The following is a 27,759-nucleotide window of genomic DNA, read 5'->3' on the forward strand; positions in this document are numbered from 1 at the left end:
CTAAACCCCAGATTTTAGAGATTTCAGAGATTAAAATCTACAGTCTTTTGAGCAGAGCACTCACATAAAAGGATACCTTTTAAGTAGTATTTTCAGAGAATATCATAACCATATTTATCTTGAAAAAACACTAGGCTTAGTCAAATTTAGTCTAAACTCAAACATGAATTCCATCTGTAGCTGTGCTATTTATAAGCTGTGCGATTTGGTCGATGTCACTTTGTCTTCTATGAACAATGAGAGTATTGGACTTGTTAACCTTTAAAAACCAAATTTCTAGACTTCTATGAAATGGTAGACATAGGTGTTCATTTTATTTCAAGATAGTTATCTATGAAAACTTAGTATCAAAAGACATTCTTTTATATTTTCCAAGTTAGTAGATTTGCAAGATAGAAATAATTATGCAAGAACTCATCTGAATTGTCACAAACATAAGAAATTGGAACCTAAAGTGAAATATGTAAGTTACAATATCTGAGTATGTGAGCCAAGGACAGGAATAGCTTCTCAATTTCACTGTTGAATTGTTGGGACTGGTTGTTAATTGCAGTGTAAAATATTGTTTCATTATTTAACCCTGAGCAATCACTTCATCTGTGAAAACCCTAGTGTTACCTGATATTTCACATTGCCAGTCTCCCCTAATTCCCAGGGCGTAAGGGTATCTCTGGCCATTGACCTTTGCAATGTCAACTAATTCTACCTGGCTCACCTCCTCTGAGGCCTTCAGAGATCCCTGGCTATAATTTCTTGAATCATAGTTTAATAACTGATAGAACACTCAAGAACAGCCATGTGCAAACTTAAAGCCTTTATTATACATGCTCACATAATGCCCTGACTTGTTAACTCCCTAGTGAACACCTGGTCTGAAGACCCACATATTCACTATCAAACTCTTTACCTCTCTTGGCTATTCATCCACTTGGCTCAGCTACGCCAGGATAAAGCAAGCAATCTGCTGCTTGCAGTGGGCTTAAAAAGGGTCCATGAGGTCACATACACAGCCATTCAGGGAAGGAGCTTTCTCTTAAGAAAGAAGCTACCTCGATATGGCCAGGATCCCACATGTCCCTAGCCACAGAAAATTACTTCCAGGCCACTCAAACCTCCTGTTGAACTGTGCTAGTCCATTTAAAGCACCTTTACATTGAAGTATTTCAATTTCTCTTTCAGTCCTCATACCCTTCCATATTCCTTCAGGCTTCAGAGGATGCAGGTCAGGTTATCATTCTATAATGCAATCAGATCTAAAAACACTATTCCCTAAACTGCATTGAGATATTTCTTAGAAATAGAGTGGGGAAAAAATCTGGGAAATTCAGAAAAAAAAATATTGGGAAGATATCTAAATCATTAAGACTAGAAGAAGTCATTTGTGGTATCCTTGAAATAAAACATTTGCAATCTTAATTTTCAGGAGGACAAGGTAAAATAAGCTCTTTCTGTCATTGTAAATAAATTATTTCAAGTATCCACTGCATGTAAAGGTGGTTCAATTAACACTGTAATCCTGTCTGGTCAAAAAATATAGGCTTATCACTTACCACTGATATTTGCTAGCTATTTGTTGAATGTTATCCTAAGCTTCTACACTAAGAACCTGGGTAGGACTTTACTCCAACTATTATATAAGAGTGGGGTGAGAATCAAATGGCCTAATAAATGAGTGATTGTTCCCATATTAGTTAGCCTGAGTTGCAGTACTTTCACTTTCAGTTCTTAATTTAACTATCTAAATTAAATTCTTTGAGACTGTTCAGAAAAGAAGAGTTCTTTTAAATTATGCATTGTTGTTAACATTTGTGAAAACTTCCCCCAGGGCCTAGTCATTCTTCATTTTCTTTATGAAGAGAAAAGATAGCCAGGTTACAATGAACTTTGCATATACCTAAAGACATCTGTCATCTGCAATCTTGGCTATACTTATCAGAGGAAAAAAAGAGTCCTGACTTAAAATACTTTGATCAAAAACTTTATATTTAAGATTTAAAATGTAAATTGTTGCATGTAAATGAAAGCTGATGGATTATGACACATGATGTTTAACACAAAGACTAGGAAGACTGAAACTGATGTATGGTAAAATGAACAAAACCAGGAGAGCAGTTTACATGTTAATTACAATAATGCAAAGGAAAATAGCATTGAAAGAATTCAGAATTCTGATCAGTTCCATGACCAATCATGATTTCAGAACACTATGGATAAAATATGCTTCATACGTCTTAGTTAAAAGGTGATGAACTAGAAGTGTAGAATGAAATAAAAAGAAAATCAGACGTGGTCAATGTGTTGAGTTGATTTGATATCTCTTTTAAAAAGGAAAGTTTGAATTTTGAGGTAGAGTTGTTTGGTAGTAATAGAGATGAAAAGAAAAAAAATTGAAAGGAAAAATAGTGAATACTAGAGAACTTTTAAAAAAAAAATTCATTGAAGTAAACAAAAAGAAATCCTAAATGGAACATAAGCAGATAATATGCTTGTGGCATATTTATGTTGAATTTAATATACACTTTTTAAAACTTGAATGTAATACAAGTTAATATTTCATTGTGATTTTTCATGTTCTTCATCATACTGTATGTTGAAAAGTTATTTATTTATAGTAAATCTCATAATAAAAAAAAGAATCTTTGAAAATAAAATATTAGTTTTCCTATAAATGAGATAGAAGGATAAAATGGATAAGGATGTATTATAAGACAGGAATAGCCAAGTTTCAGATCCTGAAAACTGCTTAATAGATGAATATAATGACTTTAGGTAACAAGTAAATGAAGTAAAATGAAAGAGGAGACTGAAGATAGTGGAATCCGGTTAAGGAAGAAAGAGATCAAGGTATTAGAAGATGTTAGAAGAGCTATCAGTACTGATAGTAGATGAGATTGATGGTAGAAGTTGGAGTAAAAAGAAAGACTAAAGCAAATTAATTAAATAATTTTAGAAACTTTGAAGAATAATCTCAAAGGAAAGCCACAAGGATGAGGAAATTCAACCTGAATTGCAGAGAATTGTTTACTGAGAATGGAGATAGAGGAATGGTCTAGAAGAAGCAGTTGAAAACAAAGAGATTGCCTAAATCTCTTCCAGGGTTTAGAATTGAGGCATAATGAAGTAGTTCTTGACATTTCATTTAAATGGTTTCAAAGGAGAATTGATTTCTCCTTTAAGTTGTTTTAAGTTTTAGGGAGGAAGTAGAAAGAAGAATCTCTGAAAAGCTGTGGAAATGTAGTATATCATATTATTGGATATTAAGTTTGGCTGTTATAGTTAGCCTTAAAAGTGACACACATTTATCTATCAAGTTACCTACAATGTACAGAGAACTTTGCAGGGTGTAGGTACTATGAAGAAAGCTATGAAAAAGACCCTTCCTCACAGGAAACTTACTTGAATGATAATTTCTAGAGTATATGAATCAAGACTTAATTATTATCACTATAAAATCATTCTCTACATATAGTGCTCTAGAAATAGCACCCCATGAATATGTCCTGAGGTTCCTAGAAGGATCTTTGAAAAACACTGCACAAAATCCCTGAAGCTTGGGGCAATGTACCCAATGCCTTGTATACAGAGTCCTATTTTAACAAAGAGTTAAAAGCTAAACAATTAATTGGGAAAATGAGTATATAATAGAAAAAGTTTCTGATCATTGAAAGTTATTATGATGACAAGGCAGATTAAAACACACACCTAGAAAATGCTTTAAAAAAAATCAAAGCTTCAACATCCAAAGCCTTCAAAAAAAGTAAAAATTGGGCTCAGGGCATGGAAGAGCTCAAAAGTGATTTTGAAAAACAAGAGCTACTTCTAGCGATAGAGTCAAGATGGCAGAGTAAAACCAGGAAGCTAATCGAAATCTCCTAGTTTCCCCCATGAAATCCCATGGAACCAACCCTCTGAACAGTCTGAAAGAATGAAACTACTCTCCAATTCAAGATATACTGGAAAAACTTCAAGAAAGTTAGTCTCACTGAGGTGAAAAGGGTGTTCAGAGTAGCTCAGATAGAGTTTGGGAAAGCTGGTGAATTGGTCTTAACCACAACAAATCAGCAACTAAGACCCTGGCTCAGTAGAGTTTCAAATTAGGGAGGGCAGCCTATAGTCCCAGATCATAAGGCAAAGTCTGGAAAACTAGACTGTTTCCTGAAAAGAGCAGGCAAAGCTACCCCTACAAATACAGGGACCCCTGTCCTCAGATAAGGACAAAATGTTCGCAAAAGAAATCTCAAATAGTGATATTAATTACTCTCAAGCCCAAAGAGTCTTCTTGGAAGTGCTCATAAAAGACTTTAGAAGGTAAATAAGAGAGGTATAAGAAAAAATGAGAAGCATGCATGAGAGAGTCAACAGCTTGAAAAGGAAGGGAAAAATTGTCCAAAAGAAAACAACACTTTCAAAAGTAGAATTAACCAAATGGAAAAAAGATACAAAAGCTAACTGAAGAAAATCACAGGTTAAAAATGAGAACAGGGCAAATGGAAGCTAATGACTCTGGAAAACAGCAAGTGAAATAAACTAAAAATAATGAAAAAATGCAAAAAAATTATGAAATACCTCATTGGAAGAATAGCCAACCTGGAAAATAAATCACAAGAGACAATTTAAAAATTATTTTAAAATTATTATTAGGGGGAAATGTTCATTTAAAGAATCCATTGATCACCTTTCAAAAGAGATCTCATAAGCAAATCCTGAAATAACATTGTTGCAATACTCCAGAACTAGAATCTCAAGTCAAAAAAAGCTGCCAGAAAAAAAAATTTTTAAATATCAAAGAGTAACAGTGAGGATTTCCCAGAATGTGGCAGCTTTTTTTGTTGTTGTTGTTAACTTGATTAGGAAAAAAAAATCACCAGCATCAAAAAATGAAAAGGGTGAACTCACCACCAATGAAAAAGAAAGTAAAGCAACAATTAGGAACTATTTTGCCCAATGATATAGCAGCAGTTCTGAGAATGTAACCAAAATGGATGAATATTTATAAAAATATAAAAAAATATAAAATTCTCAGATTAACAAAAGAGAAAATAGATTACTTAAGTAGTCCCATTTTAAAAAAGAAATTGAACAAGCCATTAATGGATTCCCTATGAAGAAATCCTCAGGGCTAGATGAATTTACAAGTGAAATCTACCAAAAATTTAAAGGGCAATTAATTCTAATACTATGTAAACTATTTGGGAAAATTGGTAAAGAAGGAATTTTACCAACTTCCTTCTATGATATAAGAATGGTACTGATACTAAACCATGAAGAACTGAAACAGAGGAAGAAAATCACACTCCAAATTCTCAAAGAGCAGCCTTTGTTTCAGTTCAGTAATCATCACAAGTGCAGTCAGGTGTTAAAGTCCAAATCCTTTATTGTCTCCTTCAAAGTCCTATTTCCTTCACTTGGGGTTCAACTAGTTTTCTTAGAGGCCTATCTCTCTCTCCTTGGTTCTGAGAGCTTGAGCTCCTTCCATCAGTCCTTTGTGTTCTCTGCCTCTGACAGCTTCTTGAGGTCCTCCTGACTGTGTCTTGGTTTCTGTGGGGGAGGCGGGAGGACCACCACCAAGGTCTCTGTCTTCCAGTTCTGATTCTGTCTGAGTTTTTCTGAGCTTATATGCTCTCTTATCATAGGTGTGAATCGTGTGGAACTATAGTAAATATTAAGTACATGTACTGAACTAGAGAACTGTTAAACACCATGCTTAACAATGGTTTGTTTACAACCATTGTCTCTATCAATTCCACTGACTTAGCACCTTGTAAGAATCCTTTGTTTCAAGTTCAAAGTTCTGGCCCATAACATCAGATTGATTAAGATGATAGAAAAGATAATAATAGATGTTGGAGGGGATTTGGGAAAACTGGGTCATTAATTCCTTGTTGGTGGAATTATGAGATAATCCAACCATTTTGGAAAATGATATTGAACTATGGCCAAAGGACTATAAAACTGTGCATATCCTTTGATCCAGCAGTGCCAGTACTTGATCTGTCTATATGCCAAGGAAATCTTAAAGGAGGGAAAAGGATCCACAAATTGTAACAGTTCCTTTTGTGGTAACAAATAATTGGAAAATGGGTAGATGCCCATCAATTGGGGAATGGATGAACAAGTTGTAGTATATGAAGATAATAGAATATTATTGTGCTATTAAAAATGAACAGCTGATTTTAGAAAGGTCTGAAAGGTTTACATGAACTGATGCTGAGCAAACCAAACAGAATCTCAAATACCTTGTACAGAATAATAGCAAGAATGTGCAATAATCAAGTGTGAAAGACTTGATTCTTAGTAATTCTGTGATCTAAAGCAATCCCAATAGACTTTGAACAGAAAATGCCTTCTGCATCCAGAAAAAGAACTAAGGAGACTGAATGTAAATCAACACATGCTCTGTTCACTTCTTTTTTTCTTTGTTTTGTATCTCTCTCATGGTTTTTCCCTTTTGCTCTGATTTTTCTCTCTCAACATGATTCATAAAGTAATGTGTATTAAGAATAAATAAATTTACTAGAAAAAATAAAAGAAACCAAATTAGAGAAATAGAAGAAGCATTAGGGAAAAATGAGAATAGTGCAAAAGGAAATAAAAAAAGCTAATGAGAAGAATATCCTAAAAAGCAAAACTGACCAGTTTGGCAAGAAGGTACAAAAGCTCACTGAGGAAAGTAATTCCTTAAAAAATATAATTGAGCAAATTAAAGCTAATGAAAGGGAAAAAATAGGGAAAAATACAAACTATCTCAATGGAAAAACAACTGACCTGGAAAATAGATTTAGGACAGATAATTTTAAAAATTTTGCCTACTGAAAGTAATGATCAAAAAAAGAGCCTAAACATCATCTTTCAAGAAATTATGAAGGAAAACTGTCTTGGTATTCTAGAACCAGAGGGTAAAACTGAAATTGTAAGAATTCATTGATCATGTCCAGAAAGAGATCCCAAAGTGAAAACTCCCAAGAATATTATAGCCAAATTCTGGAACTCCCAGATCAAAGAGAACATACTTCAATCATCCAGAAAGAAAAAATTGAAGTAGAGTGGAGCCACAATCAGGAAAACACAAGATTTAGCAGCTTCTACATTAAAGAATCAGAGGGCTTGGAATAAGATATTTCAGAGAGCAATGGAGGTAGGATTATAATCAAGAATCACCTACCCAGCAAAACTGAGTATAATCCTTTAGAGAAAAAAGTGGTCATTCAATAAAAAAAAGATTTGCAAGCATTCATAATGAAAAGACCAGAGCTGAATGGTAAATTAGATTCAGATACAGGACTCTGGAGAAGCATGAGGAGGTAATAAGGAAAATGATAGAATAAGAGATTTTATAAGGTTTATCTGTAACATTTTTACATGAGAGAATGATATTTGTAATTCATTAGAATTTTCTCATTATTATGGCAAGTAGAAGGAGTGAATAAAGATAGAAGTTATAAGTGAGTTGAATATGAAGGGATAATATCTTGCTAGTGGTGTTTAGCAATAGTAACTGTAAAATTTTTAAAAAGATCTTTAAAATATTAAAATGATCTAGATATACAAAAATATTCAATGCAGATCTTTTCTCAGGGCAAAAAAATTGGAAATTGAGAAAATGCCCATCAATTCAGGAATGATTCAACAAACTGTGTTATGTGTTTGTGATGGAATATTGTTAATTCTGTAGGAAATGATAAGTAGGGTGTTCTCAAAAAAAAAAAAAAAAAAAAAAAAAAAAGGAAAGTACTTCATAAGCTGAAAGTGAAATCTTCTGTAAAAAAAGTAGTGGCAAAGTTCTGGGATGACCAGCTGTAAATGTTTGCTGCTCTTAGTAGTACAATCATCCAGAGCTATTCTGAAGTATTGATGATAAAAAATCCTATGCATACCCAAAGATGCTGTCTGAATAGAGATTGAAATAGTCTCTCTTTTTCTCTCCATCTTTTTTTTTTTCAAACTTAATTTTTCTTGAGAATTTTTATTTTCATTAGTGTGGGAGAGCTATGTTTTTTTTTTTCATAACTTAAATTTTGTGGAAATGCACATGACTTCACATGTGGTTTCTTAATTATGGGTGGGGAAAAGGGAGAGAACCTTCAACTAAAAAAATTAAAAACAAATGTAAAAAATTGTTTTTAATACAACTGGGAAAATATATAAATAAATCAAATTTTTAAAAAAAGAAAAGAAAAATAATAATCTGACTACATTTTCAAAACATCTGAAAAACAATAATTGATAAATTATTTGCATTGTATTGTCATTCTATGATCTAGTCTGGATTTTGATTACTTTGCTATATGACCTTGGGGAAGTTATAAAACCTATTCTGAACCACAGTTCCATCATTTAAACTGTTTACTACGTCATTGCCAACTCTAAAATTACCTATCTATCCTGGATAAAATACATTGACTTGTACAAAACAAAAAGTCTAGGGTTTTGCATGTGCATATTGAGAAAGCAAAAGCTAAATTTATGTTTCCATTTAGTCCATGATGATGTGTACTGCTTTGTTTGCTCAATAAGACTTTTTATAATATAATTTGGAATATACTTTTCCCTATCCATTCATCGTAGCATTCAATGACATTCTCTAAATCAATTAAAAAATATATTTAATTGTGTTTGTGTTTTCTTCTCATTTTAAATTGGTTTCTCATATTATCACAATGAAAAGTACTAATATGTAGTGGAAGGAATCTTTTTATTACATATTTTATTGACTTTTTGTAAAAAAGCAAACAAACAAACAAACAAACAAAAAAACTGCCCATAGTTTCTAGCCACTCAAAGGTTGGTTCCTATATGTGTACTCTAAAAGAAGCAAGAATTTTTCTGTGATTAGGAAATTGGTATATTTTAATTTCTAAAGGCAAACATAATACTTTGTAACTGAGGAGGGGCACAAATGAATGTAGAAATGTAAATATAGGATGATATATTCAAGCACAGCAAGGTTTGTGTCCTACTTTCCTTCATTTGTAAAACTAGGGTAATCTTGAAGAACCTTTTTAAGATCTAGTTTAATCTAAGTTAATTTTAAGATTTAATTATTTTAAGATCTGTAATTATTCTTGGAATAGCCAGACAAGTCTATAAGCACCAAACTAACACGTATCCCTTTAGGGATACTTGAAAGACCATCTTAATGCTGTGTTTCCAAATATTCTCCTCAAAGAAATTCTCTCAATATGTCCATTGCCTGTTGCTTAACTTTCTATTATCATTTTGTCCACTTCCAATGCAAATGCTCCCTCCCAGCAAAATAATATTAAAGTCAATTTCATAAACATTTAAGAAGTTAGAAAATTTATAAATCATTTAAACTATGGGGATATGAAGAGAAAGGAAAAGACTTTGCCTACTCTTAAGGGCCTTAGAATTTTTCATATGACCACACACAACATAGATAAGTAAATATAACACAAATTGAGGAGCGAGAAACCAGTAAAAATTGGAGTAGTTAGGCAATTCTTTACTGAAGGGTTAGGACTGAGAATAAAGTTTTGGGGGACACTCATACTTACTGGGAGGGAGAAAGATCACAGTTTTTTTTTTTTTTTTCCTCCCCCAGAAATGGTCTTAGAGATTTCTGCATGCTAGTAGTGGATGGAATGGCTATAAATAACAGTCAAAAGGAAGGATTATGTTGATTCCCCTTGACTGAGGGCATCAGGGCACATCAGAGGGGGAGGAATCAAATCTAGAAAAGTGGTACTGTAATATCTTCCAGAGAAATCCAGGTTACCATGAGCACAAGAAAATGGGAAGACTAAAAAAATCATTTGTGCTTTCTGAACATCCACTCACATGACTTTTTACTTACCCATATAATGCTATCTATTCTAAAACCATCCTCTAGTGATTTAATTTCACTGAAGACTATAGAATTAAAGAATTCTATCGGGAACTCTTCAGCTGGAAAGATCCATGCATCTTTATGGCAGAGTAATGTATTGTTTCTCTCTCATACATGGCTCCCTCCTAGATGATTGGAGGAAAATCATCACAAGAATATTGGCCAGCAGATAGTGTTAATTTTTGGCTACAACAAACTAATGAAACCATCGATTAAAGCATGGACAGATTGTGGTCTTTATAAGTGGACAAAACACTAAAGAAAGAAATAAAGGGAGAGAGCTAGCTGGCACAGTGGATAGAGTACCATCCTTGAAGTCAGGAAGACCTGAGTTCAAATGTGGTCTTGGACATTTAACACTTCCTGGCTGTGTGACCCTGGGCAAGTCACTTAACCCCAATTGTCTTACCACAAAAAAAAAATAATAATAATAAAATAAAGGATCCTGAAATTATTGAAGTGTATATCGCTTTGTAATTTGCAAAGCATTTCCTTATATTAGCTCTCTGAAATTGTTAATATATTTATCACTATATTTTGAGTGTGAAAATCCTGTAAGAATTTTTTTAATGCCCGTACCAATATCAATCCAGCCTATTTCCTTGACTCTTTTCTATGCTTGATCATAGGAACAGATAACTTTATGACACCTATGCTATTAATTTAGAAGTATATCAAAGGTTAACACAAGAAATGCCTCCAAAATTCATTCCTGACTACTGACACCTTGTTTCAAGGCTGATTGATAATACTGCATCTTCCATGGCTCTTCCTTCCCTATGGGAAAAAAATAAATAAACAACAACAATAGCAACAACAACCTTTCTTACCTTCTGATTTCATAGTGGATTTTATTTCCCTTGGGCATTTATCAAAACCTAATACATATAACATTTCTTTATATAAATCATCCCACCTAAATTGTAAGTACCTTGTGGAGATGATATTCACTTATATGGGGTGTCTCAAAAGTCTTGGTTTAATTGTAGCTATTTAACATTTTAAGCTTCAGTAAGACTTTTGAGATAGATATATTTCTATATTTTCTATTCTCTGAGCCAGAAATTTGCACATAGGAGATATTTAATATATTTCATTAATAAATTATCTTCTTATGCAAGTAATCATTGAATTAAAAGTTTTACTTTTAAATGTAGCAGATTATAGAAATAGTGACAAACTGTGGAAATATCATAAATAATGGAAAAGTAATAGGAGGAAGAAACATCTCTGGAGATCAACAATTCTTTATCAGAATCATAAATTTTAAAAATTCTGTGTAAGGACAGAAAAGAGGCCATCAAAAAACAAAAAGGTTCTATATTGTTTATGATGCTTTTATGAACCTCATGGGAGGAGTAAGGTTAGGAAGAAGTAGAAATTTTATTGACTTTTTGCTCCTCTTTCAGAAGGTTTTATACTCAGTGGAATTGCTTCTGCATTCTCATATTGCTGCTATTATTTTAATCAATAAAATTGGATGCATTTCTTCCTATCTGAGGTTATAGTGTTGGGAAACAGATCAAAATCAATGGCAGTATTATTTTTAATAGCTCATATCATATTTCTTATCCATGATAATCCAATGAAATGAGAATCTCATATCTATAACACATTATTTTTTGGCAAAGGATTTTCCTCACAATTCTATTAGATAGATAGTCTCTCAAAAGTTTAATAAATCTACAATCTTCGAGATATGTGTATTCTTATAGAAGATGCCTGTTTATCCTCTCTGATCTTTGCCCACTCATCTCCCAAATTCTTCATAGATGGTATTCTCAATGTATTATGGCTTTCCTCTTAATTACTTTTTATGGGTACTAATGAAGCACATACATTACTCCATTATTTTTCCCCATTAAAAAAATTTATTTAGAGCATTTTCTAATGGCATTCTGTTCATGACGTTCATTGTATAATTCTTTATTGAAAAGGTGTTGTAGCCTGCCAATGATCCCTATAGGCATTTCTAGTCTATTTTAAGTTCAACTTTTATACAATTCATTTAAAGTAAAAACTTTCATAATCTCAAAAAATAATTTTAAACAAACAGCAAAATCTTCATGTATGTGTGTGTGTGTAAGAGAGAGAGAGAGAGAGACAGAGAGACAGAGAGACAGAGACAGAGACAAAGACAGACAGAGAGACAGATGAAGGAAAGGAGGGAAAAAGGAAGGGAGGGAGGAAGGGAAGGAGAGAGAAAGATAGCATACAAATCCATTTTACTGAATTCCAAATATCTTTCCTTTCTATAATATTACTATTGAGAACTAGGCATTTATCAATCTTGAACTGTAATCAAAGAACTCTTAATATGGTAGCAAATAGAAACTACATGACTAGATTTTCACACTATTTTCTAATTTTTTTTTTGTTTTAGCAATTAAAAAAAAAACCCATAGCTTTCCCCTTTTGTCCTTCAAAATAAATGTTTTATGTCTTTTCGTAATCATTCTTTTTGACTATATAGTAACTAATATTGAAATAAAGAACTAAGACTATAGATTTAGGTAATTAAAGTCATAAGAAACACTTTTTAAGGTAGAATTTTACACAGTAAGTCTGTTTTATATCAATTCCATTTCTTATGCTTAGCAAATGGAATCTAGCAATGTTTCTGAATTATTAACCAACAAGTTTCATTTATAGCAGGAAGCAATTGAGGAAGATATTAACATACAGGATGCTTGGAATATAGAGTACTATTCTTTAATTCATGTATAAATGAAAGAGGAAATAACATGTTGAACATTAAATTCTACCTTATAAAATGATTACAGTAGCATATATTATTCAGGTAATACATAACCCAGGTTCTTATTCAATCTTTTGTGCCCAGGCTTCCCCCAAAGCCTCTTTGATGGTTTATTTATTCCAAGAGTTATTGGTACTTGTGTGATCAGAGGAAAGAAGATACTCTATGTTAATTATTAGCACATAATTATATTTGTTTATTCGAGAAGACTCTTTCTGAATCTTCCTCAACAATATTAATATTGAGAATATTTGATAAATGAAACCATACCATGCTGACAAAAAATATTCATTTTGATTGTCCCTTTCTCTTTAAAGCTAAGAAATACTAATAAAATGTTATATCATGTTTTCAATTCTTCAAAGCACTTTCATATCGCTTATGTCATTCCATTCTTATACTGAGAAAAATTAGGTAAAACAACCCATTTGGTAGGCTGAAAGACAACTGAATCTGAACTTGGTTCAAATTCTTTCTTTCCTGCAATGCCATACAATTTCAGGAAAGTCACTTTACTGCTCTGTTTGAATGCCATTTTCTGAAAAATTAAAAGTTCAAATTAGATGGGCTTTTAGGTCCATAGCAGTTCTCAATTGTTCCTATAATAGGAATGAGAGATCTTTAATGATGTGTTGGTATAGAACTAGCAAGCACAAATATTGACAAAGGTGAAAATCCAGAGAGATGCAGTATTCTATAGGAACCAAGGAATTCTTGTCAGGAGATAGAATAGTTTTTTTCTCTTTCCTTCTCCTCCCTCCCTTTTCTCTTTCTCTTTCTGTCTCTGTGTTTGTGTCTATCTCTATCTCTTATCTCTACCTGTGTGTGTGTCTATGTCACTCTGTCTCTGTCGCTGTCTCTCTCACACACATGCACTCATACATACACATACACACACACATACACACAAAATGTTATTTTAAAAATACTCTCATAACACACCTCTGAAATGGAAATTGTATATACCTGTTAAGAAATTTTAATTTTTAGGTGTTAAGATTTCACGCAAATCTTTAATTTAACAAATATTTATTAAGCATCTACATATGTAATCTTTTATACTAAGTAGGAACTGAAGTGAGAGCACCTTTAATTTAAATATCTTTTTTTTTTCTTCTAGCTATTCCCTGTGTAGGGTTAAACAAGTAATCAAACCTCTGAGTATTAGTTTTCTCATGAATAAAATTATTTGGGGGATAGCAGATGTAGTAGATAATGTCTAAATATTCTTCCAGTTATAAAGCTATTATATGTACCCATAGATTAAGTTAATATTAAATATACACAAAATTATTTGAGGGGGAGGAAAGTATTACTAACAATCAGGAAAGTTCTTAAGCTATAAAAAAATCTTAATTTAGCAAAATCTGAAAATCCTAAAAGAAAACAATAACATACAATGATTAGTTACTGCACTTGTAGAGATTTGACCTCTTCTTCTTTTGGTGTTAGGTATTTGCTCCTCTGTGCTAAATTATAAAATTATTCTTATCCTTCCTCTGCAGGCAGAATTCACAGCCATGCGGGACCAGTACATGAGAGGTGGAGAGGGCTTCATTATATGCTACTCTGTCACTGATCGACAGTCCTTCCAGGAAGCTGCTGGGTTTAAAGAGCTCATTTATCAGGTCCGCCACACCTATGACATTCCTTTGGTGCTAGTGGGGAACAAAATTGATCTGGAGCAGGCCCGGCAAGTAAGTGCCAATTGAATCAGTTAGTCCTCTTTTTGTATTCTATTTCACAACATGTCTGGCAACCATAGCATCCAAGGTCAATTTTAAAAGATCATTTGTGCACGTGTGTGTGTGTGTGTGTGTGTGGACAAAGTATGAATTTATGAGTAAAGTATCTTCTTGAAATTGTTCTATTGAAAATCATCCTAGAACTATACTATGATACCTAGTCATAATGAATATAGTCAATCTTCTCCATTCTCATTTCTTCCATAAAAGTTAATAGCCAGGGATGGGTCAGTTTTTAGGTGTCAGGTGGGATCAGATAGATGTAGTAGAGATTTCTCTGATTGAAGTTTGCTTTAGCCAGTTTCCAGAATCACTTTACTAAGTCTAATCAGTACAGATTTTATAACCATAGGTAATATCTTCATAGCTTTGAAGATTGAAATAGGAAATTTATTACCTCTTGCTCCATATGAAGAAACCAATGTAAGGAACTTCTATCAGTGGAAAAAGTGACCTTGATGTAACCCTATATATATGGTTCACTTTATATAGTCACTCAATAAACATCTTTAAAGCAACTGCTATATGCCAAGCAGGGTGTTATGCATTTATATAAATAAAAATAAAGTTGTCTAGCCTATAAGGAACTTAAATCTGATAATGAAAGACAACCCAAAAAAACAAAGCTGTCAAAGAGATTGTTGAAGGTACTCTGTATATATGTATCATGGAAAGTTCTAAAGAAGTTTCAAAGCTGTATGGCTTGTAGGAAAAGGGGAGAGAAACTCTTCTGTATCCCCTTTTGAAACAGATGCCCTAGAACTCAAAGTCCAGAATCCAATCAGAGGGGCAGACTATTCTGATGAGATATACTAGCAGATTTAATCTTATATAATGAAATTAGAATATATATGTGTGTGTGTTTGTGTGTAATTTACATATAATTTATATATAATTTGTCTTATATAATGAAATTTCCCAAAGATGATATATCTTGAGAATTTGAAGTTAGGAAGTTCCAAAGAAGTCCATTGTTTCTGCAAAGCTACATGTTAACTAACATTTCATTGAATTTGTTCTTTATTTCTTTTTACTTATGTAATACTAGTAGTTCTGTGTGTCACTTTGGAGAGAATAAATTGGCCAGTATTAATCCTGCCTCTCCTTCCCTCTTTGAGTTCTTGGGTTTCACTAGGCCATATGCTACAACAGGAATTAGTTTCTCTTTTTTAAAAATTTTAAGGGAAATATAATGCCATCCCTAGTCCATGTGGTCCCCTCTGCTGCTTTATGAAATTTAGAGTAAACTTTTGATTTCATTCAAAATAGGTTAGAGTCTACAGTAGGGAAAACTTGTAACATTTAGGCAGAGGTTGGATTATCTTCCCTAATTTGAATTTCTTTTATTCCTAAATAATGTTTAATCTCTTGATGTTTGCTTCAAACATCACACATGTTTTGCTTTAAAACATGTGTGTGTATGTGTGTGTGTGTATATGCATGTACATAAATTCACTTTACATATCTAATGAGATAGGCACAACTATTAGGTTGAATATAGCTTGAGTATATTGAAGTATATCTTGAATCTCCTGCTCTGGTCTTTTTTCATCTGCTATTTATTTTTCTCTAAATTTCTTCTACAATTTATGAGATATCTCTTATGCATTTTAGCCTGTCACAGGCTGTGTTTATTTCCTCAAGAAATTCCAGTGTTTAACCCACTTTTATCTTTTAATTCACAGACTCAAATATCCCAAATTGCTCCCTTCTGAACTCTAAATCCTAATATGCAAGTCAATTCTCAAGGTCTTATTACATTTAGATCATTTTTTAAAAATCTTCTTTTCATATTGATTTTCAGCTGAACTGGGTTCCAAATGTATAATTTTATGTTCCTATAGTTAATTACCCTTCCAAAAATAAAAAAAAAAGTATAAACATTGCTAAATATTGTGAACTATGGTGGAAAATAATTTTGTTTCAGGATGAATATGGTAAAGCAGGTGATACCCTCTTCTATGCATTTGAATTTTCATATACTACAATTTCCCTTATGGTTGGAAAGTATATATCATATTGAAGTACTCAGATGTTTCTTTGGTATTTGTGTATGTGTGTGTGAATATATATATATATATATATATATATATATAATATTTATGTGTATATGCATACACATATGCATGTAATTGTTATAGTATTTTGAGGGTAGTCTGATTAAGAGCTCCATTTTATATATGCACTTATAATGTGCCCAAAACTTTTTTTTAATATCTCCTATGTTTTGTATGTTATCTTTCTTCTAATTTGCTAATTTCTTTATAGCACTAATATTGTGATGTAGTTTCTAGGCATCTAAGTGTTTTATTAAACTTTCCAATTAAGTATGATTCCATGAAAAAAAAAGAGAAAATTGGGGTAGTTAGAGCATTTCCACTTTACTCAGAATTTAATATTTCATTTCCCCACTTACATGTAAAAACATTATTAATAGCTTTTATTTAAATTTTTAAGTTCCAAATGCTCTTTAGCCCTCCTGCCCTTCCCACTGAGATAGCCAACAATTTTATGCAGTCATACAAAACACATTTCCATATAACCCATGTTGTAAAAGATTTAAAAAATTAGTAAAGTTTTTGTTTGCTTTTTGTTTTTGTTATTTGCTTTTAAGAATTTTTTGATTTACATTTAGGCATCACCAGTTCTTTTTCTGGAGGTGGATAGCAATTTTCATAAATTCTTTGGGATTGTTTTCTATCATTGCATTATTGAAAATATCTAAGTCATTCACAATTAATAATTATTCAATATTGTTGTTATTGTGTATAATGTTTTTGTTCTGCTCACTGTACTTTTACATCATTTCATGTAAGTCTTTCCAAGTATTTTATTCTTTTTATTGTTATTATTTTCTGAGACTCTCCTACATTTCTTATGCAGCACACATACATGATTTTATAAACTGCTGGGCATAGTTCCAAATAGCTCTTTAGACCAACTCCACTGACAATGTCTCAGCTTTTCCAACTTTCTCAACATTTGTCATATTCCTCTTCTGAAATATTAGCCAATCTGATAGGTTTGAGGTGGTACTGCTGTTCCCAGTATTATCAATGAAATCCTTGTAATCTCATTATCTGATCTCCTTGCTGGCTGCTGGCTGAGAACTCTGGAATTTGTTGCTGCCACAGTTGATGCAATCACCCCCAAGGCTGAGATGGCTAATATTGAGTTGGCATAGACTGCACTGGAATGTATTCTCATCTCATTTTGACATTTTCCTTTTACCTTTTGTTTTTTACTCTATCCTTTTGTTTATTCTTCCTTGCCAGAATTTGTTCTGAGGCTTTATTCAAACTTGTTTGGAAAGTAATTTGGAGAACTCAAGCAACTCTTTCTTTTCTACCTCATCTTGTCTCTACTACCAACTTAAAAATGTAAGATTCCTTTTAGATCTAGAACTTTTACAGGCTCAGAAAAATTAAATGACTTTTTATAGGGAATGACAAAGCCAAAAATAGAACCTCAGTTTATCTGCATCATCAATCTCCTCCTTATCATCATCATAGATAGTGTTTATATAATATCTATTCTGTGTCAGTTCCTGTAGGTAAGCCATATACAAATATTATCTAAATTCTTTCTCCCATCAATTTTTCAAGTTAGGTGATATTATTATCTCTATTCTACAGTTGAAGAAACCAAGGCAAACATCTGGTAAATGACTTGCCCAGGTTTACAAAGATAGTAAGGGTAGCTAAATTTGAACTCAGCTCTTCCTAATTCCAAGACCAGTGATCTGTCCACTGAACTATCTAGCTGCTTTGTTCCATTAGATTAGATTAGACCAATAGTGTGGTCTTCAGATTCTCTATCTGAACAATTAAAGTACTCAATATTAATACAACTCAAAATATCCCAAATAAACCGCAAGGATTTCTAAGGTTACATTAAGTAATAATAATAATAATAATTTTAAAAATTTCAATGAAGAAAATAATATTGTTAATATTCATAACACAATGACAGACAATTTTGCAAGCCAGATTCTGCTTGAAAAAACATAACAAAATTCCACTCCACCCTTGCTACTTGACATACTCTATTGATAATAATAATGATCTTCAACTGTTTCTCAAGAGTGGAAATATTTCTGTCATGAAGGGCAGAAGTTCACTTGCCTAAAAATGGAACATCTGAAAGTTCTAGCATCAGTCTCAACATAGAAGCCAGGTGATAAAGTCAAAAGAACCCTGGCCCTGTTGTCAGGAAGCCCTGAGTTCAATTTGATCTCGAGATACTTACTATTTATATAACACTAGACAAGTCCATTAACTTCTATCTGCTTCATTATCACCATTTGACACTGACAACAATAGAGATTAAATTTCATGATTTTTGTGAGATTCAAAAGAGATAATATTTGTAAAAATTACTATTTGTAAAATGCCTGACACATAGATGGTACTTCATTTATCCCTACAATTGAAAACAATGCCTTTTTTGTTCAAAGGCAATATATTGCCTCTGTGAGTGAGGTCCAGAAAACATATTGAATGCTTTTAATCATTGCCAGCTGGATATAAATTAGGTTATCAGAATTACTTTAGCTTCTAAGTAGTGAAAGGAGAAAAAGAAAAGTTTCATTTCCATTAATTATAGGAGGAGGGTAAAAAAAAATTAAATATGTAGGTGAAGGGGACTTTGGGAATATGCCAGATGAGTTGGGGAATTAAAGAAGGAAAAATTGGACAATGAAGAAACTGGATCAGAGAACTCAAGACTATCAGGAGTACTCTAGGAGGGACCTAGATTTTCTAATGGATTAAGTGTTGGAATAGTAGTCAGGAAAATTTGCATTCAAAGTCTGTTTTAGACATTTTCTAGTTATGTGACCATGAACAAAATACTTAATATCTCCTAGTCTCAAGTTTATTGTATTTTTTTCTGTAAAATGAGAATTCTGTGAAATGGTAGCACCTACTCCCTATGATTGTTGTGAGATACAATAATAAAAGTGCTTTGTAAATCTTAAAGTCCCTATTAGCTATGCTTGTGTTTTAAAGTGAGGATGAAATAATAGAAGGAAGGTACTTACAAAACCAACACTATTTACCCACTAATTCTGTCTACAATTGTCAGTTCCTATTGTAAAATACTCCATAATTCCTTACTATCTTTCCCTTCCTTATATCTCACTGTGTACATTCTTACTTCATAATGTCCTCTACTTTCCTGACTGGAAGTGGGCCAATGTCAATTCATGTTTTCCCTTAGCTTTTTCAAATGTAAAAACAGTACTCTGAATGAAATGGCTTTCAGGAATTTCAAAAGATAGAATTATAAAATATGCCATGTCATGTATCAAACTACCAGAAAATTATTTTATATAATTAGAAAAAAAAAAAAAAAAAAGAAAGAAAAATTCATCTGAAAAAAGAAAAGGTCAAGAATATCAAGGAAATTAATGAAAAAAAAATGTATACAAAGTATGGTAGCTGAGCAGTTCCAAACCTAAAATTATATATAAAACAGCAGTCATCAAAACTATTTGGTACTGGCTAAGAAATAGAGTGGTGGATCGTGAAATAGATTAAATACACACAACATAATAAGCAAGGATTATAGTAATCTAGTATTTGATAAACCCCCAAAGTCCAGCTTCTGAAATAAGGACTCACTATTTGACAAAAATTGCTGGGAAGACTGGAAAATAATATTTCAAAAACTCAGCATAAACCTACATCTCACACCCCATACCAAAATAAGGTCAAAATGAGTGAATTAGAGAACATTATGAAAGACAAAATAAATAACATTTATGACAGTAAATTAAAAAGTTTTTGCACAAACAAAACCAACACAAACAAGATTAAAAGGGAAATACAAAGCTGGGAAAAAATCTTTACAGCCAGTGTTCCTGATAAAGGTCTTATTTCTAAAATATATAAAAAACTGTGTCAAATTTTTAAGAATAAAATTATTCCCCTATTGATAAATGGTCAAAGTACATGAACAGACAATTTTCAGATAACAAAATTAAAGCTTTTTATAGCCATGTGAAAAAATGCTCTAAATCATTATTGATCAGAGAAATGCTAATTAAAGCAACTGCAAGTTACCATCTCACACCTCTCAGATTGGCTAACATGACAGGAAAAGATAATGACAAATGTTGGAGGGGATGTGGGAAAACTGGTACATTAATGCATTGTTGGTGGAATTGTGAATACATCCAGCCATTCTGAAGAATGATTTGGAACCATGTCCAAAAGGCTACCAAACTGCACATAACTTTGACCCGGTAGTGACATTACTAGTCTGTATGCCAAGGAAATCTTAAAGGAGGAAAAAGGACACACATGTGCAAAAATGTTTGTAGCAGCTCTTTTTGAGATAGCAAAGAATTAGAAAATGAGTAGATGCCCATCAACTGAGGAATGGCTAAACAAGTTGTGTGATATATGAAGATAATGGAATATTATTGTGCCATAAAAATGATGAACAACCTGATTTTAGGAAGGGCTGGAAAGATTTAAGTGAACTGATACTGAGCAAAACAAGCTGAACCTTGAATAAGTTGTACAGAATAATACCAAGAATATGCAATGATCAATTACAAAAGACTTGCTTCTCAGTGTGTTTCAGTGATCCAAAGCAATCTCAATATACTTTAGACAGAAAATGCTGTCTACATCCAAAAAAAGAATTAAGGAGACTGAATGTAAATCAACAGATATTATGTTCACTTCTTTTTTTCTATTTTTTTTTAAATCTCTCCCATGGGTTTTCCCTTTTGTTCTGATTTTTCTCTCCCAAAATTATTCATAAAGTAATGTGTATTAAAATAAATAAATTTAGTAGTAAAAAATAAAAATAAAATATTTGATATCAATCTGTAGCCCCAGATAGTATAATCAGAAGATAGAACTATGACAAATTCCCATTGCTGACAGCCTAAATGCAACTTAATGCTTAGCTTCAGGATTTAATAACAACGTTCTCTATAATCCTTGTAAAGCTTCAAATCCTAGATAGGATTTCCAAAAGACTACTGTTTCTTTATGGAAGTCCCTCATTTAAGTGTTCCTGTCCTTTGCAGTGAGTTCAGCTGTTTAAAGTATGGAGATTGGAAATTATGAAACAATGAACAGGACCAGTACTTTTTTATCACTCTCATATTAACAATGCCCTTTCTAAACATTCCCTTGTAAATTATGTAGCACAAATATTAGTATCTCCATTTTACAAATGAGAAAGCTAAAATTAAGACATTTGCTCAATATTAGAGAGCTAATAATTATAGTGGGATTTGAAAAAAAAGAGTATCCCCAAGGTCACATTGTCTCCCATATTATACTGCTGCATTCTTATCCAAATAGCATTTAAAAAATTGATAAAATAACAAATATGAAAAGAATTTCTTGAATATTTCTGTGTATGTAGTTTTGAACGAGGGAATTAGGTGATTGGGAAAATAATAAAAGTGTGTGTGTGTGTGTGTGTGAGATTCAAAAACTATCTTGAAATATATCTTTCTTGGTAAGGTATCACTTTACATAGAAACCAGTTAAGGAACAATAAAGGTCAGCATAGTTATATGTCATAATATGTGGTTGAGGCAGTAAATGCTTTGACGATTTAAAATAGCAAAATTGATTGTAGCCTAAAATATTTGGAAATATTTTGAGGATGAGATAGAAATTCATTTCATCTTGAATAATAGGTGGACTTTTCATAATTGAACAGGAATAAGGATAATGTTATAGGTGGAAAGATAGACAAAAGACAAGATGAACATTAAAATGGTTCTTACAAGGGACAATGAATTAGTGAATAAACTTGATATATTTACCATTGTAAACTATCGCAGTAGTTAACATTGTAAAGAATCCCACCTCCTTCTATCTCTTGGATGATTCATGTTTCTTTTTATATCTGGCCCTAGTCCAGGGATTCTTTAATATTTTTTGTGTCTCATGGAGCCCTATGGCATTCCCCTCCTCAGAATTGTTTTTAATGCATAAACTAAAATATATAGATTTAAAGGAAAGCAAATCACATTAAATATGTATATATATGTATATGTATATATATATATATATATATATATATATATATATGTGTATATATATAAAATTATTGTATTTATTATTATGGTAATGGTATAAAAAGGGAAAAATGCTACCATCATTTAGACCTAAATAAGGAATGCCTACTATAGAGCAATCTTCAATTCCTAAATATCTTTGATCCCCTATGATGTACATATATATTTACTTGCATGCATATATATGTATACATGTTTATGTATGTATATATAAATACATGTTTCTCTTTATTCATATATCTATATGTAAAGCACATATACATATCATAAAGTATATAGATTTGCATATGTCTATATACACATATATATCTATATATATGAGATTCATTTTTATATTTAGATTATATATATATCTGTATCTGCATATAAAGGTAAATGAATATATGTATACATATATATGCATATACATACACAGAAATTCATATAAGATCTATATGTGTTATATAATTTATATGCATATGAGATATATATATTGCTATGTTATTAATATAACAGTTCATATATGTCTTGTTATATATTATATACATTTCAAATATATGTGTGTACATATATATTTATATATAAATAATTTTATGTGTATATATACATACAGAAACATATATGAATTCAGTATAGGGAATATTTCTCTTGCAAACCAAAAAACCAAAATTTTTCATCAGTTTTTACATCCTAGGGCTAAGTGGACTCCCACTTCCTTACCTCAGGAAATGTGACAACTTTGAAATGAATTCAGCTCAACCTGAGAATGTTTCCATTTATTTCCTTCCCTGATTCATAGCACATCTCCTGAATTGTTTGCACTTCATGGGTCATTGGCCATGTTTGTAAAATTGACAAGTCAGACAAAGGCTGTAGGAACAAGGCTGTTTCTTTCTAAGTGGGAAAAAAAAAGAGAAAGAAATGAAGCACTGAGAACCAAACTTGTTGCTTGAAGCAAACCTCAGCAACAAATTAACTGCTTCCAAATATTTAAAAAATCAAACACTTAGAGAATATTTTCTCTTGAAAGGGAACCATCATGGAATAAGTATTTTGTGACAAAAGAAGGTTGTCTATGATTCTTTTTCACCTTTGATTTCATAATTTCACCTCAAGGCACTCTGCCCCACCCAAGTTCCTGTTAGTTGTCCCAATCTCCATATCACTTAAGTAGCTATTGGAATTGTAATGAGACAATCACTTAATTTCTGCCTGCATAGTCTTTTCTCTGCAAATTTGGCTCCACTTACTCAATAATAAAATGCCCCATAAAACCATCATTACAACTGGAAGCCAAGATGGCAGAATTGAGATAGCAATCCAGCCAAACTATTTCAAGATTCCTCTCCAAATAATTTTTAAAAAGTGCCTCAAATTAAATTCTGGAATGATAAAGCCAAAAAAATGTCAGTGTGAGACATTTCCTCAGCATAAGATAATTTAGGTGATCTGCAGAAGAAATCTGTGACACAAGAGTGTGGGCTAGCCTAAATTACAAACCACAGCAGCAGCACCAATGGTGAGTACTGGAAGCAGAGACAGTAGTAGCAGCTTTGAGAACTCTAATGTTAAAGATAGTAAAGGAGTTGGATGATTAGTCAGAAAGAGATTGTGAGGGACCCTTTGCTCTCCATGGGAACATGACCTACTACTGTCTGGCAACTGCATTGCTCATATTCGTTGGTGAGTCACAGTTTCAAGGCAGAAAAGAATGATTCACTTTAGTCACAAAGAAGCAAGGGCCCTGGTTTTAGTTCTAAGGCAGAGAGAAGCAGGAAGATTTGCAGTTACAAAAGAGTAGGAGCCCTTCCAGGGTAAGAACCAAGAATCCAAATTCTAGGGATTCAAAAAGAGGCAATCAATAGTCTATGCCCTCAAGGAATTTAAAATGTAAAGGGATATCCGACATGCAAATGAATATGTGCAAATCAAGCTATATATAAGATAAGTAGGAAATAATTAACAGAGGAAGGGCACAGGAAGACTTTCCTTTTTTTGTTTGGGAAGACTTCCTGCAGGCGGTGAAGTGTAGATGGGACTCAAAAAAAAGCCAGGGAGTTTAGTAGGCAGAACAAAAGTGTGAGCATTCCAGGAATTGGAGAGATCAGAGGAGAATCCAAGGATCACAGAAATGGAATATTTTGCATGTGCAATAGACAAGAGATCAGTGTCCCTGGATTGGAGTACATGTTGAGGAATAAGATATAAAAATACTGGATTTGTTGGTGGGGAGGGGTAGGATGGAAAGGGCTTCACATATCAAATAAAAAAAATTTGAATTTACTGCTGGAGGCTATAAGAAGCCAATGAAGTTTATTGGTGATGACATGATCATATGTCTATTTTAGTATAATCATCTTAGTGGTTGAATGGAGGATGGATTAGAGCAGCAGGAAGAGATTTGATTCAAACAGGGCCCTATATTTCCCTCCAATCAAGCTATTTCACAATTCAGGTATGAGTGATAAGGACATGAACTCAAGTAAGGGAATATCAAAGAGGAAAGGGAAGCATATATGAAAAATATGACAAAAATAAAATTGATTGGTCTTGGCAACAGTTTAGATATGGGAATGAGAAATAATGAAGAATCCAGAATTGCTCAGAAATTGTGAGCCTAATGGATTAACATAGCCCTTTATAGCATTAGGAAAGATGAGGAATGGAGAATAGGTGGTGAAGAACTCTTAGCAGGAAAAATAATTTGTTAAATTTTAGACATATTGAATTTAAAATGTCTCCTGGAAATCTAGTTTGAGATGTCCAAGATTTGAAGACGTGAGACTGGAGGTCACCTGTGAGATTTGGAAAGAATAAGTATATTTAAGAATCATCAGCATATGTGGTAATTAAACCCATAAGAACTGATGAGATCATAATGTGAAGTAGTATAAAGGCAGAAGTGAAGAGACCTTAGAGACAGAACCTTAGAGACAGTATGGTTAAGGGTATAATTTACAAGATCCAACAAGGAAAACAGAAAAAGAGAGGGTAGGTAAGAGGAGAACAAGGAGTAAATAGGGTACCAAAAAACTAGAGAAAAGTTTCAAGGAAAATAGAGTGGTGATAGAGTCAGAGATTGTAGTTGTCAATGAAGATAATAAATTCAGAAAAGTCCATTGATCTTAGCAACTAAAAGAACATGGTTTATTAAATGGGAGAGATTTACTGGGACCAAATGGATCCATGGTTTGGTCCCAGTGAATGAGACTATAGTCTCAAAGAATCCAGCAGTGAATGTCAGATACAAGATTCTTTTATAGGGTAACAAGAATAATGACATAAAGGGGGAGATTCCTGGATGGGGATGACCTAATGGGGGGAGGCACCTAGCATGACATAATGGAGGGAGGTACCAGAAAGGCTCCTGATATTCTAATGATGTCTAAAATGGATAAAGACTTTTATCCCATTACAATCTAAAGTCTAAAATATAAGACCTTTATTCTATCAAACATTAAGAGGGAATGGTTATAACCTGAGGCAGAGTAACTGAATAGGACAATTAGGGAAACTGGGTCATGACATTAAAAGACAACTGTGGCAAAACAAAAGGAGAGAAAGTGTGAACATCTATTGTAGATGGCCTTTTTGAGGAATTTAGCAAAAGTAGGGATAGAAGAAAATAGTAGGAACGGAAGAATCAAGTGAATTTTTTTCAGGATGTTGAAATAGGCAGGTTTATAGACAATAGAAAATGAATCAGTAGACAAAGACTGAAAATAAGTGAAAGAATTGAGATAAATAGGACAATTAATTAGAGGAAAGGACATAGAATAGGATCAATTAAACATGTAGATGATTTAGCATTGGTAAGAGTAAAATCATTTCATCATGTGAGATGAGAGCAAAAAAAGGATAAAGTAGAAAAAGGCACCTGAGTAATAGGAGGTGAGGCAGAGGAAAGGAGGAATACACAATAAGTGGCCTCACCCCTGAGAGGGTAAGGAAAGAGAATTCCACAGGAGATTTGAGAAGGAATGAACAGGCTTAAAACAAAACAAAACAAAAAAAAAAAAAAAAAGAAAGAAAGAAAGAAAGAAAGAAAGAAAGAAAGAAAGAAAGAAAGAAAGAAAGAAAGAAAGAAACTGCTGTGGAAAGTTGGATAGTGAGGTAATAAAGGAAATCTAGTTGAAATGCCTAGCAGAAATGAAAGCTCAATTGAGATTATATAACAAATTTGAAATGGATAAGTTAAAAAAAAATTTGAGTGATTTTCTCTACCTTTTTTTTAGCACATGTGTAAGAATGAAGATCATTATGGGTAAAAGTGATCCAAAGCTGATGCTTAGTTGGACATAATTGGAATTATGTTAAAGGGACTAATTAATAAATGGGGGATGACAGCATGGTTTGATTTGATTCATCAAGGTGTCAAGATAGGAAGAAAAAGAAAAAGTAGCTAGTACAGGGGAAACAATATTAAAGGGGATTAAGGGATTGAAGGATTATAAATTATAGCGGAGATTAAAGAATAAACTTTAATAAGGCAAGGCAGAGAGAGAATTAAAAAAGTTAATAAAATATTATCCCAAAAGAAGATTTCAAAATTCTTAAATGTAGACATGTTATATTTGTGAGTCATCTTTATTGAGTTTGGGTCAAGGGATAGGTTAAGGAATTGAATGGTTTGGGTATTTGAGGGAGGATAAAAATATATATTGAAATAGTCTATTACAAGGGTAAGTTGGATAAAGGAGAAAAAAAAATGAGCCAGGTCTCAAACTCATTGAAGAAGGAAAGGGAGTGAGCAGACATTGGTAGACAATAACTATAAAAATTTTGATATTATGGTAACAATAAATAGCATGAAACTCAAAGGAAGAGAAATTAAAGTGTGATAATAGAGGAAACAAAAGAACCTGGAAGAAGCAAAGAAGAATAAGGAATAGTGCATCTTACTTACCTTTGATGTAGTGTGACCTTTAGGAATGATGTATTTCTTCCCTTAGACTATCTTGCCTTAGTTTACCTTATATGTCCAGGATCCTGAGTCCAAAAGATCACTGGCATCAGATAACAGCCTACTAACCAGTGACAATGAGACCCTTGGAGCTAATAAACATCAATAATGAGTTTCTTAAGTTAACACAGGCACAAATTGAATCTCACCATTTTGACCTAGTGACATTTTAGGCTTAATAACATACCTCTGAAAGCTCCCTAAGAGCTCTGCCCAGGTAACTTTGTGTTACCTGGATGCCTGAGCACAAAGTAAGAATTTGACCACTTCTCTAAGCCATGAAATTAGCATATCAATGACATAAAGCACATGGTTTCTCTCACTTTTCCTTACAAATTTACCTCTTTGCTCCTTGTTCTTGGCTATCTTCCTCTTTGGGAATTTAGCCCACTTTAATTGGCAGTACAATTATGA

The 27,759-nt window shown here is 32.6% G+C and overlaps 1 protein-coding gene across 1 annotated transcript in view; it reads left to right on the forward strand.

Annotated features, from left to right (window-relative positions):
* The window catches only part of RIT2 (Ras like without CAAX 2), a 518,545-nt gene that overhangs the window by 264,146 nt on the left and 226,640 nt on the right, over window positions 1–27,759 (forward strand). Inside the window, exon 4 of the mRNA XM_003759559.2 lies at window positions 14,111–14,302. Coding sequence (XP_003759607.2) covers window positions 14,111–14,302 — 192 coding nt within the window. The remainder of the gene's footprint in view (window positions 1–14,110; window positions 14,303–27,759) is intronic.

The sequence above is a fragment of the Sarcophilus harrisii genome, chromosome 1 (assembly GCF_902635505.1).
Source record: "Sarcophilus harrisii chromosome 1, mSarHar1.11, whole genome shotgun sequence".
NCBI lineage: Eukaryota > Metazoa > Chordata > Mammalia > Dasyuromorphia > Dasyuridae > Sarcophilus > Sarcophilus harrisii.